This window comes from Triticum dicoccoides, chromosome 3A (genome assembly GCF_002162155.2).
Source record: "Triticum dicoccoides isolate Atlit2015 ecotype Zavitan chromosome 3A, WEW_v2.0, whole genome shotgun sequence".
In the NCBI taxonomy this organism is placed as follows: Eukaryota; Viridiplantae; Streptophyta; class Magnoliopsida; order Poales; family Poaceae; genus Triticum; species Triticum dicoccoides.
In genome coordinates this window covers 209495068-209512149 of record NC_041384.1, presented here as the reverse complement: position 1 = coordinate 209512149, position 17082 = coordinate 209495068, and the positions used below count along the sequence as shown (strand labels likewise).

Genomic DNA, 17082 nt, shown 5'->3' with positions numbered 1-17082 from the left:
AGCTCTTCCGCTTGAAACATTTTGCTCATGTGTATGCGGTGAGTGTTAGCAATCATAGAAGACTATATGGTGGTTGAGTATGTGGAGCTCTTACTTAAACTCTGTTGAATAAGTTGAATTACAATTGCTTGGTGACTGAGAACATAGGTTGTTGAGTTTCAAGAGAATTCATTGTTTGAACCTTAACACGTGAATTGGTTGCTACTTTAACATGAGAAGTTTTATAAGAAAGAATTGTTGTTATGATGCTAGGAAAAGTGATTGAAATTGTCATTGATCAAACTTGTGCACTTTGCTAGCATTCACACTTCATAAATTATTTCTTTTACCATTTACCTACTCAAGGACGAGTAGGAACTAAGCTTGGGGATGCTGATACGTCTCCAACGTATCTATAATTTATGAAGTATTCATGCCAATATATTATCATTCTTGGATGTTTTACAATCATTTTATAGCAACTTTATATCATTTTTTGGGACTAACCTATTGACCCACTGCCCAGTGCCAGTTGTTGTTTTTTGCTTGTTTTTTACATTGCAGGAAATCAATATCAAACAGAGTCCAAACACCGCGAAACTTTTTGTGGATTTTTTATGGACCAGAAGACATCCAACGGGCCAGAGCAGCACCTCGGGGGTGCCCCAAGGGGGGCACAACCCACCAGGGCGCGCCTGGGGGTCCACGCGCGCCTAGGTGGGTTGTGCCCACCTCAGTGGCCTCCCGCACCCCCTCTTTGCCCTATAAATCACCAAATATTCCAAAAACCCCAGGGGTAAACCTAGATTAGAAATTCCGCCGCCGCAAGGCTCTGTAGCCACCGTAAACCAATCTCGACCCCGTTCTGGCACTCTACCGGAGGGGGAAATCATCACCAGTGGCCATCTTCATCATCCCGGCGGCCACCACGATGAGGAGGCAGTAGTCCACCCTCGGGGCTGAGGGTTTATACCAGTAGCTATGTGCTTAATCTCTCTCTCTCTCTCATGTTCTTGAGATGTTACGATCTTGATGTATCGCGAGCTTTGTTAATATAGTCGGATCATATGGTATTTACCCCTCTTTATCTTGTTGTGATGAATTGAGTTTTTCCCTTTGAGATTTCGTTGTTATCGGATTGAATACTTTTATGGATTTGAGCACTTGATATACGTCTTGCATATGAATACTCGTGGTGACAATGGGGTATCATATTGATTCACTTGATATGTGTTTTGGCATTCAACTTGCGGATTCTCGCGGTGACATTGGGGTAATCTATGCATAGGGGTTGATGCACGTTCTCGTCTTTTGTTTCTCCGGTAGAAATCTTGGGGCACTCTTTGAGGTTCCTTGTGTTGGATTGAGTATTATGAATCTAAAATTATTTGGTGTTATTTTAGTATGAACTCTTGGATAGATCGATCGGAAAGAATAGCTTCGAGGTGGTTTCGTACCCTACAAACGATTTCTTCTTATGTTCTCCGCTAGATAGGAACTTTGGAGTGATTCTTCGTTGCACATTGAGAGATGGTTATATGATCCAATTATATTAGCATTGTTGAGAGATTGCACTAGCGAAAATACGGACCCTAGGCCTCATTTTCAAGCATTGCAATACCGTTTGTGCTCCGTTTTATCAATTGCTACCTTGCTGTTTTTTATTGTCCTTATTATAAAAATCAATATCTACTATCCATATTACACTTGTATCACCATCTCTTCGCCGAACTAGTGCACCTATACAAATTACCATTGTATTTGGTGTGTTGGGGACACAAGAGACTTTTTATTATTTGGTTGCACGGTTGTTTGAGAGAGACCATCTTCATCCTACGCCTCCCACGGATTGATAAACCTTAGGTCATCCACTTGAGGGAAAATTGCTACTGTCCTACAAAACTCTGCGCTTGGAGGCCCAGCACGTGTCTACAAGAATAAAGTTGTGTAGTAGACATCAGCCACCTGCTGTTCGGCATTGGGAGCGCGAGAGGCGGTGTTGGCGGGGAGGTATCCTGCACTGCGCAGCTCCAAGATAGTGTCGTCCATCATGGTGGAGCCGCCCCAGTGCCCTTTGAGGGTGTCAGACATGGTGGGGTGAGGGAGTTTGGATTCATGGAGGAAGAAGAGTGCGAGATTGGATCTGGGCGCTAGAGCTCGACGAAGCAGCGGGCGGGGGAAATGAGAGCGTGATTACTTGCGCTATTCTCTTTTTACTCTTATAGGCTACTAAAAGGCCAAGAGCCCCCCTTGCCGCGCTGATAAAAATGCCACTCCCGCAAAAGATGCCATTATGCGCATAGGGAGAAACAAAATCTTGATGATATCCCTGAGAAAACATGCACGATCTCCACCTCGATGGGATGCGCTAGTAAAAAGGCTGCCTTGAGCCATGATTTTGGGTAAGCAGTAACTGCCTAACCCATCGTGGGATGCGCTGCTTCAATAAAGTTGTCAGACTAGGTGGCACTATTTACACCTACGTGGTCGGCCTTCGGGGCTAAGTTACCCCGCCTCCTCGGGCAAGGTGTGATCTCGGCTAAGTGTTGTTTGCGAGACACCACTCCTTTAAAGAATGGTTTGGAAATCTTGAAGTCATAAAGGGGAACTCATCTATCAAGCCAAGGACTTCGGATCCGAGGTTGTCTTCATTAAGGGAATCGTCCTCGGCATAGAAGACCAGTTCGGGGGCTACTAACGGTGTCCTGGACTAGGGGTACTAACCTAGTCGGCCCATGCTCCTCGAGTTGGGCTGATGGGCCCTCATTCTTCTCAAGATGGACTCTGGAAGCTGTATGCTCGAGGCATGATTGAAATTGCGTCTATTGAAGACTTGTCATATACTCCAAGACTTCTCCTACCGCCTCCATGCCAAGATACCGACCTTGTAACCCTAGATACCCTGCTTAGCATGTATATAAACCAAAGGGTTTAGCCCGTAGAGGGGACATCAACGCAATCTCAGTAACCTAGCCCTAGAGTTAGAACACATTTGACAATCTCGAGGTATCAACTCTGTACTTGATACATCTCCATCAATATAAACAAGAGCAGGACGTAGGGTTTTACCTCCATCAAGAGGGCCCGAACCTGGGCAAACATCATCTTCTTGTTCCTGTTACCATCTGTCTGAGATCCACAGCTCGGGATCCCCTACCCCGAGGTCTGCCGGTTTTCACACCGACAATCCCGTTCTCGGGATATCTGTTGTCTCGCACGATGGCTGCTATAGGGCTCCTGTGGCTAGAAGGGTTGATGGAGCAACGTTAGTGGCCGGAGGGCGCAGCTGGAGGTCGACGATGAGCGAAAGGGCACGTGATGATGGTGGCCTGAGTCTATCCTATAATATCTGCCCTCGATATCGTCTCGCGTCTCTCGGCAGGTAGCCACGATAGCAGAACTAGCCATCTTCCGCAGCCAGCCAGGTCCGAGCTGGGCATTCGGCGGCGGCGTGCATATATACACCTAGAGTTAGCTAGGCGTTTACAATTGTACTTTGTTGCTGCTCCCTCGCACCATCGCTTACTTTTTCCATTTTTCCATAATTAGTTGAATAGCTCATCTAATTGATGTGTGTATGTGTGGTGTTGATGATGCGTGTGGTGTTTGATACTCGATCCCTGGCTTGATTCAGAAGTAGAGTTGTTTGTATTAGCATTGATGTTGGCGTGTTGTGTGCTAGATGCACTTTGCAAAGAAATCTGCATTTGGTCTTTCTCACCGGGCATAATCAAGTGGCAATTACAAGCACACTTCAGATGATGTTCTGCTTGATACACCTCGCCCTTCCCTGATTTTGACCTGGCGACTGTGTCAGGTCTCCCCCTGAATGATGGTGTGGCCCCTCTGAGCCATTGTTGCTCATGCCGGGCTGCGCCCTCCCAATTATTGCACCGATGTTGGTCAACTACTCAACTATGGTGAGTATGGATGCTAGGTTCCTTCACATTCTTGTCCCAACATTTCCTGATGTGCTAAGAACTTCATGAATCTGATATATCTCTCTGAATTTAGTGTGAGGTATACACTTTGAGTTCTGATGAGAAACCACACTTTGTTTAGAGATATGAGGCATCGGTGAGAAGTATTCATTCAGGTTCAGGGCAGATCACATGGCAAACCGACCTACAACTGATGTGTGTGCTCATATAATCAAGATAAATGCCTCTGTTGTGGCAATGAAGAAAAGAAAAGAGGGTTACGAGAATTAGGGACATGACCCAATTGGGAACTGTCACTCTGAAGTCTCAACTGAATATTTTGTGCACATTGCAGTAGTGAAACGACTAGTTTACGGTTTTATGATTTGTATAGTGAGCGGTAAGGATAACAAGATTGTGCACCTTATTTTCTCCAGGGAATTTGATACAACGTTAATCTCTGGAAATGTGTAATTGTGGAGTTACTGGAAGTGAATTCTTCTTTCACTTCTTGTATATTTAGTGGAATATGATCTTTTGACAATACAAACGAAACTTCTTTCAGTGAAGAAATGAAAAATAACGTAGAGTACTGCCACTGATGTATGAAGACTTGACCTAAATTAAATTGAGTTCATAACAACATTTTGAACATCAATTGGAACCTTAAATTCATTCACTAATTTGGATTAAAAGAAGCAAAATAAGCACTAAGCTCAATTCAAAATAAGCACCACATCACATGTACCTCATTAATAGATTCACTCCATCTTGCAATGCACCGAAATAAGCATCAGGTTTTGAATATACATGAGACATCAGCGGTGCTGGGAGCTCCCTCCGAAATAAGAACGGGTGTTACAATGACACATGGCATGACACCCATCAGGGTGTTATCTGCAGTCTTTCATAATCCATTGCCAATTGAACACTCCACAACGCAAGGATTCAGATTTTCTCAAATTGTCGGTTTTAACTTCATACGTCACCAACAAGAAAATCACAATGATCGCGTACAAAGTACCCCGTAGTAACGCCCCAGAAATTACCTAGTAAATAAATATATTACAAGATAAGTGCATGACAATCTCCGATTCCTCATGCGAAGGGCTTACCCTTTTAGTTTTATGTTGTGTCATCACCTTTCCTCAAGTACCCGCTATTTAGAGCAAGTTTAGAATTTGAGGTACCTATGTATGACAGAGAAATAAGTTTTCCTCTGTTCTAAACATCTGCTTCTTCCTTGCCACTCCCTCCATAAAGAAATATAAGAACGTTTAGATCACAGAGGAAGTACGTTTTTCGTATGTCTTCCTCAACATACCATGCACGCACATCAAGGAAGCTTAGGTAAAAGAAAACATTAATACCGCAACATAACCTTAGATAAACATTGTACTAGTATGCACTAGAACCAATCAATAATGGAAACGATGTCTGTTCCCCTCCCGAAACCCGCCAATGGCGACTCCATTGGCGATTCTCCCCTCTCCCATGAGAATCGCCACTGGCGGATCCTTGAAACCCGAAAACCTTCGACAACCAATCTCAAAGCCTCCTCCTGTACCCCCTTCCAGCCAGTTTCCTCCCCGTTCCCTCCCCTCACCTCCCGTTTCAGAGGGTCTCTGCAAACCATCCAGAAACTGAAGTTTCAGCTCTCATCCTTGAGGGCGTGTGTGGAGATCGTAAGAGCCAGATTACCACCACATCCCGATGAAGGAAACAAGGGGCCGCCTGATCCAGGTCGCTATTCGTCTCCAGAAGCCCATCTGTTCCCCACCATTAAGAGTCTTGAAGAACAAAAGAAATCGTGGATTCCGTTTCAGTTTGAGGAGAAGAATTGGATCCCACTCAATGGGAGTTATGTAGGGATTAAAGTTGGTTTTATCATCCCTCTAGATGGCCTGCTATATAGAGGAAAGCTCCTGTTGCGGATCCCATACCCATCCGTGAGAAACCTCGACTGCTCCTCTACCACGCACAGGAGGTGTTCGTCCTTTTGCCTGATGGCTGCGCCGGGCGATACTGAGAAGATGGCTCCCCTGGGGGATCAGGGGACGGTGTCCCCGCCTGCTAAGGGGGTGCCTGCGACCATGCCTGCTGGAGGGAGCTCGGCTGCGCAGCCTGCCCTCGACATCTCCCGGCGGCCGAGGAAGGAACCGGCCCTCGATGTTGTGGGGCCGGCAAAGAAAACTCTGGTGGTCAACATCTTGGGGGCTCGCAAAGCTGTGCAAGCTCGGTTCCTGGCTGTCGGACTCTTCCTATCCATCACACTAGTGAATCCCCGTCAACTGATCGACCACATGAAGGGCATTTGGAAGGTTCGTGGGGCGCTGAGCGAATTTCAGTTGGCTGCTAAGGAAGGACGTAAATTTGTCCTGGAATTCTCGGAAGATGGAGATCGGCAACATGTCATCAGGGGCGGCCCATGGCAGTACCATGGCGACCCGTTCTTGGTCGTTGGCCTGGAGGCCGGAGCGGACCCTGCATTGGCAGTGTTCTCTCATGTGCCGATGTGGGTTCAGTTCAGGGATATCCCTTTCTACCTCCTGACCAAGGAATTGGCCCGTATTCTGGGTGAACAGGTAGGGAAACTGGTGATGATTGACCAGCACTCGAGGGGAAACATTTGTGAAAAATTTCTTCGTGCAAGGGTGCAAATTCCCGTGTACTCTGCTCCGCTAAAGGATATCACCCTGGAGGATGAGATCACTGGTGAAGAGGTGCCTGTCTCTCTGCGGTATGAAAGATTACCAAATTTCTGCTTGTTCTGCGGCTTCATAGGGCATATGGAAGCTAGGTGTGACCTTCCTGAGAATGAAAAGAAACTGAGATACTCCAAATATCAGTGTGCGTGCCGTCCACTTTGATGACCCACGCGCCTGGTTCCTGCCGGACAAGATGGGAAAACCCAAGCTTGGTCAAGCGGCTAGTTCTCCTTGGCGTGCTCCCATGCCGTCCAGCAACTCTGCAGTTCATTGCCCGGCCAAGTCTGTGGAGTCGAAGGCGGTTGAGCAAGTGAGTGAAGTAGTTGCCCGTCTAACGATGGGTGACAAAATGGAAACTGATCCATCCCAGGAAGACACGAACACCAAAACTGTCATGATTGTTGCGAGGCCGGTGGTTGGTAAGGCGGATGCGTCCCACTCTGTGGAGGTTGGTGGTCTGGAAGGGGAAAACCATGGTACGTAGGCAAGAGGGAATGAGATGGTGAAGACAGATGCAGTACAAGTGCAGGTAGCCAACAAAGCAAAAGAAATTCAGGTGGTGGACATGGGCTCAAAGCCAGGTTTTGATACAAAGAAAAAGGGGGGTAACAAAAGGAAAAAGGAGGTGTCCAAGGGCAACGGAAAAGGTTCTGTGATCGTTGGCTCGGTGCTGGGTAAAAGAGAGGCTCGCACACAGGAAGGGTCAGAGTATGCTGGTGCAGAGGAGGATGGGGCTGTTTCTGATCAGAACAAGAAGAAGAAAGAGATTGGGCAAGCGGATGGAATGAGCAACAACGGCACGGATGGAGGTCAGGAAGCTACCGGGCCTGGGGCTCCCGGTCTACTGGTGGGTGCGACAGACAACACCCGCCAGGAGCCATGACGATCATTAGCTGGAACTGTCGGGGCCTGGGGCAGCCCCGGACAGTTCAGGAGCTCGTGTGCCTAGTGCGCACGTACTGTCCTTCGATCGTCTTCATCTCTGAAACTAGGAAAAGCGAGGAGTATGTAAATAAACTTCGTAGGAGACTAGGTCTCAAGCACTGTATTTCCCATGTTGGAAAAGGGAAGGGTGCAGGAATCGCTCTCTTCTATGATGAGCAAGTTGAAATAAAAAAGCTCGTTGTTGGCCCCCGTTACATTGATGTGTTAATTCGTCTCAATCCCCATGGTCGCCAATGGCGGGGTACTTTTGTTTATGGTGAACCAAATGCCAACGAGAGGCACCACATGTGGGATCTCCTGCGTAGAATCAAACCAGCATCCAATGAACCTTGGCTTATGATAGGAGATTTTAATGAAACTGCTTGGCAACATGAACACTTCTCCAAAACACATAGGAATGAAAGAAACATGGTGAATTTCAGAGAAGTTCTAGCTGATTGTAGGTTGCTGGACCTCGGTTTCAAAGGGCCTAAATGGACATACGACAACAAGCAGGATGGAGGGAACAATGTAAAGGCAAGAATAGACAGGGGTGTGGCAGACCTACAATGGAGTTCAATATTCCCGAATGCATCGATCGAGCATATATGCTCTTCCAGATCTGATCACCTCCCTTTGTTACTTAGGTTCGGATAGAGGAATGAATGGCGGCCCCTAAACAAAGGTTTCCACTATGAATATATGTGGGAAAGGATGGATTCGCTCACTGATGCGATTGTGAATTCATGGAAAGAGAAGAGGACTGCTGAGAACTTATCGGAAATAACAGAGAAACTGCCAGGTTTGCAAAGCTCGCTGAATGCTTGGGTAAAGAAGAATTTCGGCTCGATCATTAAACAAACTTCGGCGCTCAGGAAACAGTTGGAATACTTGTGGTCACAGCAAACCTCAGATGCTAGGGATAAGGAAATGAAAACAGTGGCAAAAAAGCTCGACGAGATGCTTCATCGCGAGGAAATGATGTGGAGGCAGCGGTCAAGAGCCCTCTGGTTGCGAGAGGGAGACAGAAATATGAAATATTTCCAGCGTAAGGCATCATGGAGGCGGAGGAAAAATACCATAAACAAGTTAAAGGATAAAGAAGGTAACTGGGTGGAGGACCGAACGAAGTTGCAGGATATGACCACAGACTTCTTCAAAAATCTGTACTCAAAAGAAGAAGGTCTGGACCCCAAAGTTATTGTGGACTGTCTTACTAAAAGAGTGACAAATGATATGAACTCCTCGCTGCTCAAGGAGTTCTCAGAGAAGGAGGTTAGTGATGCGTTGTTTCAAATTGGACCTCTGAGAGCTGCCGGACCTGATGGCTTCCTGGCTAGGTTTTTTCAAAGGAACTGGAGCACGGTAAAGAAGGACGTGGTGAATTCGGTTCTGAAATTTTTCAGGGAGGGTATCATGCCGGAGGGAACCAATGACACGGTCATTGTGCTTATACCCAAGAAAAACAACCCAGAGCATTTGAAAGATTTTCGCCCCATAAGTCTGTGCAATGTAATCTACAAGGTAATCTCGAAATGCATGGTAAACCGTCTAAGACCCATCTTGGATGAAATCATTTCTGAGACACAAAGTGCCTTCATCCCAGGGCGTTTAATTACGGACAACGCTACCATTGCTTTCGAATGCTTCCATAAGATCCAGTATAGCAAACAGGCTGCTAATACCCACTGTGCGTTCAAGTTGGACTTGGCGAAAGCGTATGATAGGATGGACTGGGGATTCATGGAAGAGGCCCTGTTGAAACTTGGTTTCGACTACAAATGGGTGGATTGGGTTATGTGTTGTGTGAAATCTGTGAGGTATTCTGTCAAATACAATGGTGAACTGCTCGAAACCTTTTCCCCTTCGAGGGGACTTCGTCAGGGTGACCCTTTGAGCCCGTACCTATTTCTCTTCGTCGCGGAAGGACTCACCTGTCTGTTGGATAAGCAGATCCGCCTGGGAAATATAACTCTTATTAAGATTGCCCGGGGATGCCCTGGAATATCAAATCTTCTATTCGCTGACGACTTCTTACTCTTTTTCAAAGCGTCAAAACAAGAGGCCGAAAGAGTGAAACAAGTCCTCATTGAATTCCAAAAGGGTTCGGGGCAGCTGCTCAGTTATAGCAAGTGTTCTGTTCTTTTCAGCGAGGTTTGCCCAGTGGAGGTCCAGCAAGACGTCAAAAGTGTGCTCGATATCACGGCCTCGACCTTTGAAAGCAAGTACTTAGGACTTCCCACACCAGAAGGACGAATGAAAGACTCCATGTTCCAGCCATGGAGAGATTTATTAAGAGATGTTCGGATTGGTCAGAGAGGTTTATGTCTCATGCAGCGAAAGAGGTCCTAATTAAGTCTATCCTCCAAGCCCTTCCCACCTACTGTATGGGGTTTTCAAAATGACCCAGGGTTTCTGCGATAGATACGAGAAACTGATTCAAGACTTTTGGCGGGGCGATGAAAATGGTCACATGAAGGTGCATTGGATGTCCTGGGAACGCATGATCAAGCCAAAAAGAGGTGGTGGTATTGGTTTTAAAGATATGAAGCTCTTCAACCAAGCTCTGCTCGCACGATAAGCCTGGAGATTGATTCAAAGACCGAATAGCTTGTGTGCCAGAATTCTGAAATCCAAATACTACCCCAATGGCAAGCTTTTGGACACGGTATTTGCATCAAATGCTTCTCCGGCCTGGCGGGGAATCGATCACGGGCTTGAGCTTCTTAAGGCGGGCCTTGTTTGGAGGATCGGTAATGGAAGAAAGGTTAACATTCAACGTGATCAATGGATCCCGCGTGAGGAAGGACTGAAACCTGCACAATTTATTCACCGCTCTAGATTAAGATGGGTTAATCAGTTGATGAATACTGACGGCAATGGTTGGAATTCGGAGTTGATCCACCAACTGTTCTATCGTTTTGATGCTGAAGCGATTTGCAATATTAAACTTCCAATTTCGAAGGCGGAGGACACGGTGGCGTGGCACTTTGAGAAATCGGGCAACTTCACGGTCCAGAGCGCGTACAGACTGGCGGCTTCCCTTCAAAACCAGGAAAACCGGCCAGCTTCGAGCTTCGCAAATGCAGCCAATGACCGATGCATCTGGGATATTATTTGGAAAGCAAAGGTTCCTAAAAAAGTAAGATTTTTGGGTGGAGAATCGCGACAGACACCCTGCCAACCAAAATGAACAAATGGAAACGTACCCTGGAAGTTGACAGCACCTGCAATATTTGTGGCAACGGAGATGAAGATGAATATCATGCAGTGATTTCCTGTACAAAAAGCAAGGCTCTAAGGAGTGAAATGCGTAAAATCTGGGATCTTCCTAGCGAGTTGCAGTTTAGATACACTGGAGTGGACTGGCTTCAGAATCTCCTAGGAACTTGCAATATGGAAATGAGGGTCAAAACCTTACTGCTGCTGTGGAGGTGTTGGTTCCTACGTGATGACTGCATCCATAGTACAGGGAAGGAATTAATCAGCAGATCAGTTCATTTTTTGGAGCAATATGAGGACGAACTGGACATCTGCTACATGGTGCTTTCGTCAGGTCCAAAGGACAAACAAGCCTTGGGGCATACTGAGGTCGCTTTGGCTGGGAAAGTTCGGACTGAAGTTGAAGCTTTTGCGGCAATGCAACAGGAAAATGGTTCGGATCCTGCTTCGGGTGCTGCAATTCAGTGGATTCCCCCTGACGGCGATACTGTCAAACTGAATACCGATGCTTCCTTCTTAGCTGACAGCGGAGTGTCTCATGTGGGCGCTGTTGCTCGAGATCACAGAGGACTTATTTTATTCTCGATGTCCAAAGGAATTGATCGTTGCTCTTCAGTGGAGGAAGCCGAGGCTCGGGCTCTGCTCTGTGGTCTGCAGACCTTGGCGGCGCTATACAGAGGGCCTATTATTGCTGAAACTGACTGCTCTTTTCTGACGAAAGAACTTCAGCCTGATTCTTGTAACCGCTCTGCTTGCTTTTCGGTGCTTCTTGACATCAAAGAGGAGCTAAAGAAATTTCATGGAGCTTAGGTGAGATACATAAATCGAAAGCAAAACAAGCTGGCGCACTGTCTCGCAGGCCGAGCTAGAAGTAAAGGGGACACGCAATGGATGGCTAACGTCCCGGATGACCTGAGAGCAGTGCTGGCTGCCGACTGTTTGGTTGGCCCAAGAGTAATGTAATTTTACTCTTTCTCCTCAAAAAAAAAAGAACCAATCAATAATGTTTGAAGCAATAAAATAAAAATAAAATAGAGATAGAATGGAAACGTTGTGATGTTAGGCATGCACCTATTTGAGGGCTTTTTAGAAAGGTCCCTCTCCGAATGGGATTTGCGGCCGTCCCTCTCATCGTTGTTTCTCCTTCGAGTAGGACACTGATGATGTGGCGGGATAGGCTCGCAGACAGTGATGTGACATTATTGGAGTTGCCCATTCGACACCAAGACCCGCCGTACAAAACCGGGTGGCCAATCACGAGTCACCACGCCACGAGCGCGCGGTCAGCATCTGCAGGTAAACCACACGGGCGGCCCCAACCGCCAAAACGACCACCCCGCCCACCAACACCCCACCCTTCCCACCGATAGCCGGGGCCCCCGTGAGCGCCGGACCCACGCGTCGGTGACTTTAAGAGGCCGAGAAAAAGGTAGCCCCGCCTTTGCAGGGGTAAACCCGCTCGAGATCTATCCCAATTCTCGACCTCACACCCCCTACTCGACTCGACTTCGTTTAAACCCAAACCCTAATCTCGACAGAGCCTAAACCCTAGCTCGGGCGGCGGCGGCGGCGGTCATGGACGGCGGCGGAGGCGTCGGAGGAGGCATGGGGCCCGTCGGCGGCGGGGTGGGAGGCATGGTGGGACCCGTCGGCGTCGGCGGCGGGGGCGGCGGGAGCGACGTGGAGCTCGTCAGCAAAACGCTGCAGTTCGAGCACAAGCTCTTCTACTTCGATCTGAAGGAGAACCCGCGGGGGAGGTACCTCAAGATCTCCGAGAAGACCTCCACCACGCGCTCCACCATCATCGTGCCCATCGCCGGCGTCGCCTGGTTCCTCGACCTCTTCGACTATTACATCCGCACCGACGAGCGCGACGTCTTCAGCAAGGAGCTACGCCTCGACACCAAGGTCCGCTCGCCCTCTCCACGGCTAATTTATTTAACCCTCGCTGGTTTCGCTTTCGCCGTTGCTAAATTTTCCGTTGGCTCTCTGTTCCTTGCGCTGTGCAGGTGTTCTACTTCGATATTGGGGAGAACAAGAGAGGCCGCTACCTTAAGGTGACGCAACGTTCCTGTGGAATTTCTAGTTTTGTCAAATTTGGTGTGGTAGAATTTCCCAATTCGTATATGGGAAATCCATTCTCGAGAAGCTCAACTGTTTAGCTAAAACGGGAAATAGGTGTGTGGATTTAGTAAAGGAAAGGTAGCGTTTTCGTCTTCCTCTCCTGCTCCATTAAAACTCAACTCGTTCCTTTTCGTATGTCAAAAAGGTCCGTTTCCTAAAATGGCATATATTTATTTAAATAATGATAGAAGAAGTCTATCAAGTTGTATGCGGAGCATGGACCTACACCTACTTGTCAGAGACAGAGATCTTTTCTGACCAGACTCCAAGTTAAGAAGTTGCTTTGGGCTTTGAACCCAAAGGTTGGATGACCAAAAGGGAATCTTCCCCTTTAGCTAGCAGCTGTGTTTTCTCAGATTTTGGCTTCCCTTAATCTGTTAGTTTCACCTTTACTGTCTGTCTTGCAATCTATTTGGTATGATCTGGTTCCATCTAAGCAAAAATAGCATCCCTGCTGTCTGTCCATGACAATATTCTAGTGTCCAGACCATTATGGCACTTAACTTGTTCATAGAATTGGTCTTGAATCTTCTGTGGAATAGGAAGAGGATGCAAGCTAATCTGGGTTGTGTTTATGCTAATTAGATACTTAACCTTGTTATTGCCTGTGTTATGTTGGAAATTCTATTTCCTTCTACTACTGTGTTTTAGTATATTGATTTTCCCTCATCATTATATGTCCTTCAGTTTTTTCTGTACTCGATGAGATTATATAGTCTTGACTCTTGATACTGAATTGTACTTTCTTGCGTGTTGAACTTGTGTTCGGTTTTGCTGTAAAGTTATCCGTTGTGGAGCACTTGTGGTTCCAAAGATATAAACAGAAAATAAATGTCAATGTTCAGACAACCATGGAGGAAATATTCGATCTGAATAGCGTTTTGAGAAGTACCAGTTTTGGCATGCTACTGACTCTTTGTCCTTAATAATACTCCATCCGTTTCTTTTTACTCCATCCGCATAAAAGATTTGTCTGAAGTCAAACTACACATAGTTTGACCAAATTTATAATAAAAAAATGAACATTTACAATATTGAAGCTATATGGTATGAAAATTATTTTCATGATGCATCTAACGATATTGATTTCGTATTGTGAATGTTGATATTTTTGCTATAAAATCGTTCAAACTTTACGAAGTTTGACTTCAGGCAAATTTTATATGCAGACTGAAAAGAAATGGAGGGACTACTAGGTTGTTTTAATAGGAAATTGGTTGTTTCTCAGGTTGTTTGTCCCTTTATCGGAATCTTTTTGATTTGTTTGGTGATGTTACTGAAAACTATGAGTTAGTATCCTGAATGTATTTGTTGTTGTGTCTTAATTGTGGTCCTCAATTGCAATGGTATGTTTGAGCAACCGAAGATATTCATTGGTAGTTTCATATTGCAAATCTATTTTGAGGTTGCCAAAGCCTGAAATCATATAACTACAGAGGATACTAAAAGCAAGAGGAAAGGGGACATACTGGCAGAAAACTAAGGACTTAACATCACACAGGCCCTTAGTGCATTTAATAGTCTTGTGTGTGCTTCATATAAAGTCTCTAATTTATGAGTGATCATATTATCTAGTAAATTATTTCATGTTGCTTTATTGACTTATTGTGTTAATAAAAATATGATCTCGACATTATTCAATTACCTGAACTTTCTCCTAAATGGCTCTGAACAAGTCTTGTCCTGTGAATATTTTATTTAGTTATATTCTATTTTTCTTTATGTTAAATTGCCACAGTTTTTTTTTCATTCTCCTAAATGATTCCAACATCTTCCTATCTTTTTTTATTCTCGTAATGATTATTTTTGGGGCATGTTGAAGTCTTAACTGCCAAAAGGATTTTTAATAGAGTATTAGCAGCGTAGTTATTTCGGCCTCTCCGGTGAAATTAAACTTTCCTTTAACACAAACAAGAGTGCAGTAGATTTCAGTTCCAGCACATGTCTCAACAAACATCTTGTGGATGAGAGAATATGCTGTACATTTGTTTCAAAGTGGATACTGTGGATAGAAACCAGTAATCGCACGTGATCATGGATCCGCGGGGTGAACCACTGTTTATCTTTGCTTCTACAGTACATGCTTTGCTGTCTTTGCTTCTTAATTACACGGGGTAGTGTATGTATTTGTCTTGACATGATTGCAATATTCATCTGTTAACACAATTCTCTTCAGGTTTCGGAGGCATCTGTCAATAGAAACCGTAGCACGATAATTGTTCCGGCTGGTAGCTCTGGCGAAGAAGGTTGGGAAGCATTTAGGAATGTACTGTTAGAAATCAATGATGAAGCTTCCCGACTCTACGTTCTTCCAAATCATCCAAGTCAGGTATAGCAAAATTACCTGTTTCTCGCTTATTTATGGCCCCCTTAGGCTCCAATGACATCGTTATTAAATTTTCTGATATTTTATTTTTCAGCAACACCTGGAACCTCCAGAGCGCCTTCCTGGCCTTTCTGACGATGTTGGTGCTGGATTTATAGCTGGGCATGGCAGCCAATCTGCATCTGTACCCGAGGTAGATGTTGATGGGCCTCCTATTGAAGAATTTAGTGGCATGGGGCTGTCTAAGGTGATAAGGGCAGATCAGAAAAGGTTTTTCTTTGACCTGGGCAGCAACAACAGGGGCCATTATTTGAGGATTTCCGAGGTATCATATTCTTGTTTATCACTTGTGATACTGATAACTCTGCCCCTCTGCCAGAGTAAGATCTCATTATTTTCCTGCTTGATTCAGGTCGCTGGAGCTGATCGTTCGTCGATAATCTTGCCACTTTCTGGTTTGAAGCAGTTCCATGAGATGGTGGGACACTTTGTAGATATAATGAAGGACAGACTTGAAGGAATGACGGGCGCGAACGTGCGCACTGTCGAGCCCAGCCAGAGATGATTAGCTCGACCTTGTGGCACTTACTGCTGTTATGCCTCCTCTAGGATTTGTGTAAGTGATGTGGTGTGTGGTTGCGTAGATCACGCAGTATTAATTCATCTGATGGGGATAATAATGTTTGATGTTTAGTTTTTTCTTTCTTCTGAATTCCGTGGCGAGGATTGATTTGCTTGGGACCTTTTCTGTTGAGGAATAATAAGCAGTATAATGTTCGTGGGTGGTATATGTTGGTTGCTGCGTGAGGCGGAGTTAGTTTGAGGAGTAGGATTGCTTCTGTTCTGTGGTATAATCGCAGGCCTCCGCAAATTGATATCTTTCACTTTCATTCGTTTACGTTTTGATTGAAATATTCTGGGTTCGATGTTCCTTAGGCAGTTAACCAAGGTCAAGATTGTACTGCGGAGTGATGTTATATCAGGGAAGTTCTTTGATGTACTTTCTCTGTAAAGTAATATAAGATCGTTTAAATCACTAAAATAGTGATCTAAATGGGACGCGCAGTTTTGGCGCATCTGCACCCGAGGTAAACAGTAAATTCATAATTTTTCTTAAAAAAGTTCTATTTTCTTTGTGATGCTAGATGCTCGTGTGCATGAAGTCTGTGTTAATTTTCGTGAAGTATGTGATAAAGTTTACTATTTTTATCGATTTTGTCCTTTTTGTCACTAGTCAATGTGTACGTGTAATGCACGTTAATTTGGAAGTATATTAAGTGTATGCAGATATTAAGTAGGATATTATTTGTGTGTTATTATGTGATTAGCATTATATTTGGCATGAAATTAACTGCATAGTAAATGTGTTGAGCGCTCGACATTGAAGCAGTCTAGGTCGTTGGATTGACATGATTTGATGATCGAGATTAATTGGATCTGCGGGGTCTTTTTATATTGGTAGATAGATAGATAGATAGATAGATAGATGAGTTCCTTAGATGTCTGAACAAGCTGAAATTTTGCACAAACATCATGCACCGGAACAACTTTCACTTAATGAAAGTTCATAATTTTTTAATTTTTTTTTTCAATTTACTGTTCACCGGGTGTAGATGAGCCCGGGCATCGAATTGAATATCCGATGTAAGTGATCTTATATTATTTTACCGTGGGAAGTACCAATTTTCTACTCAGTTAACATAATCTTATATTACTTTACCGTGGGAGTACCAATTTCCTACTCCCTTCGTCTGAAAATACTTGTCATCAAAATGGGTAAAAAATGATGTATCTAGAACTAAAATACGTCTAGATACATTTTTTTTATTCATTTTGATGACAAGTATTTCCGGACGGAGGGAGTACTAAGTTAACATTT

The 17082-nt window shown here is 45.0% G+C and overlaps 1 protein-coding gene across 1 annotated transcript; it reads left to right on the top strand.

The window, feature by feature from the left end:
• Positions 1-12280: 12280 nt before the first annotated feature.
• LOC119267884 (transcription factor Pur-alpha 1-like) lies at positions 12281-16080 on the top strand. Its single transcript, XM_037549321.1, has 5 exons — positions 12281-12661; positions 12763-12810; positions 15054-15206; positions 15298-15528; positions 15616-16080. Exons 1-5 carry the CDS (start codon positions 12329-12331, stop codon positions 15766-15768), a joined length of 918 nt encoding a protein of 305 aa, XP_037405218.1. The 5' UTR covers positions 12281-12328; the 3' UTR covers positions 15769-16080.
• The last annotated feature ends 1002 nt before the right edge of the window (positions 16081-17082 follow it).

What these genes read in the sequence shown, in the direction of transcription:
- LOC119267884 (XM_037549321.1), top strand. Translation starts at nt 12,329, where the DNA reads ATGGACGGCGGCGGAGGCGTCGGAGGAGGCATGGGGCCCGTCGGCGGC. An exon ending in AGCTACGCCTCGACACCAAG is followed by an intron (nt 12,662 to 12,762) that starts GTCCGCTCGCCC and finishes TGCGCTGTGCAG; the next exon opens with GTGTTCTACTTCGATATTGG. An exon ending in AGAGAGGCCGCTACCTTAAG is followed by an intron (nt 12,811 to 15,053) that starts GTGACGCAACGT and finishes AATTCTCTTCAG; the next exon opens with GTTTCGGAGGCATCTGTCAA.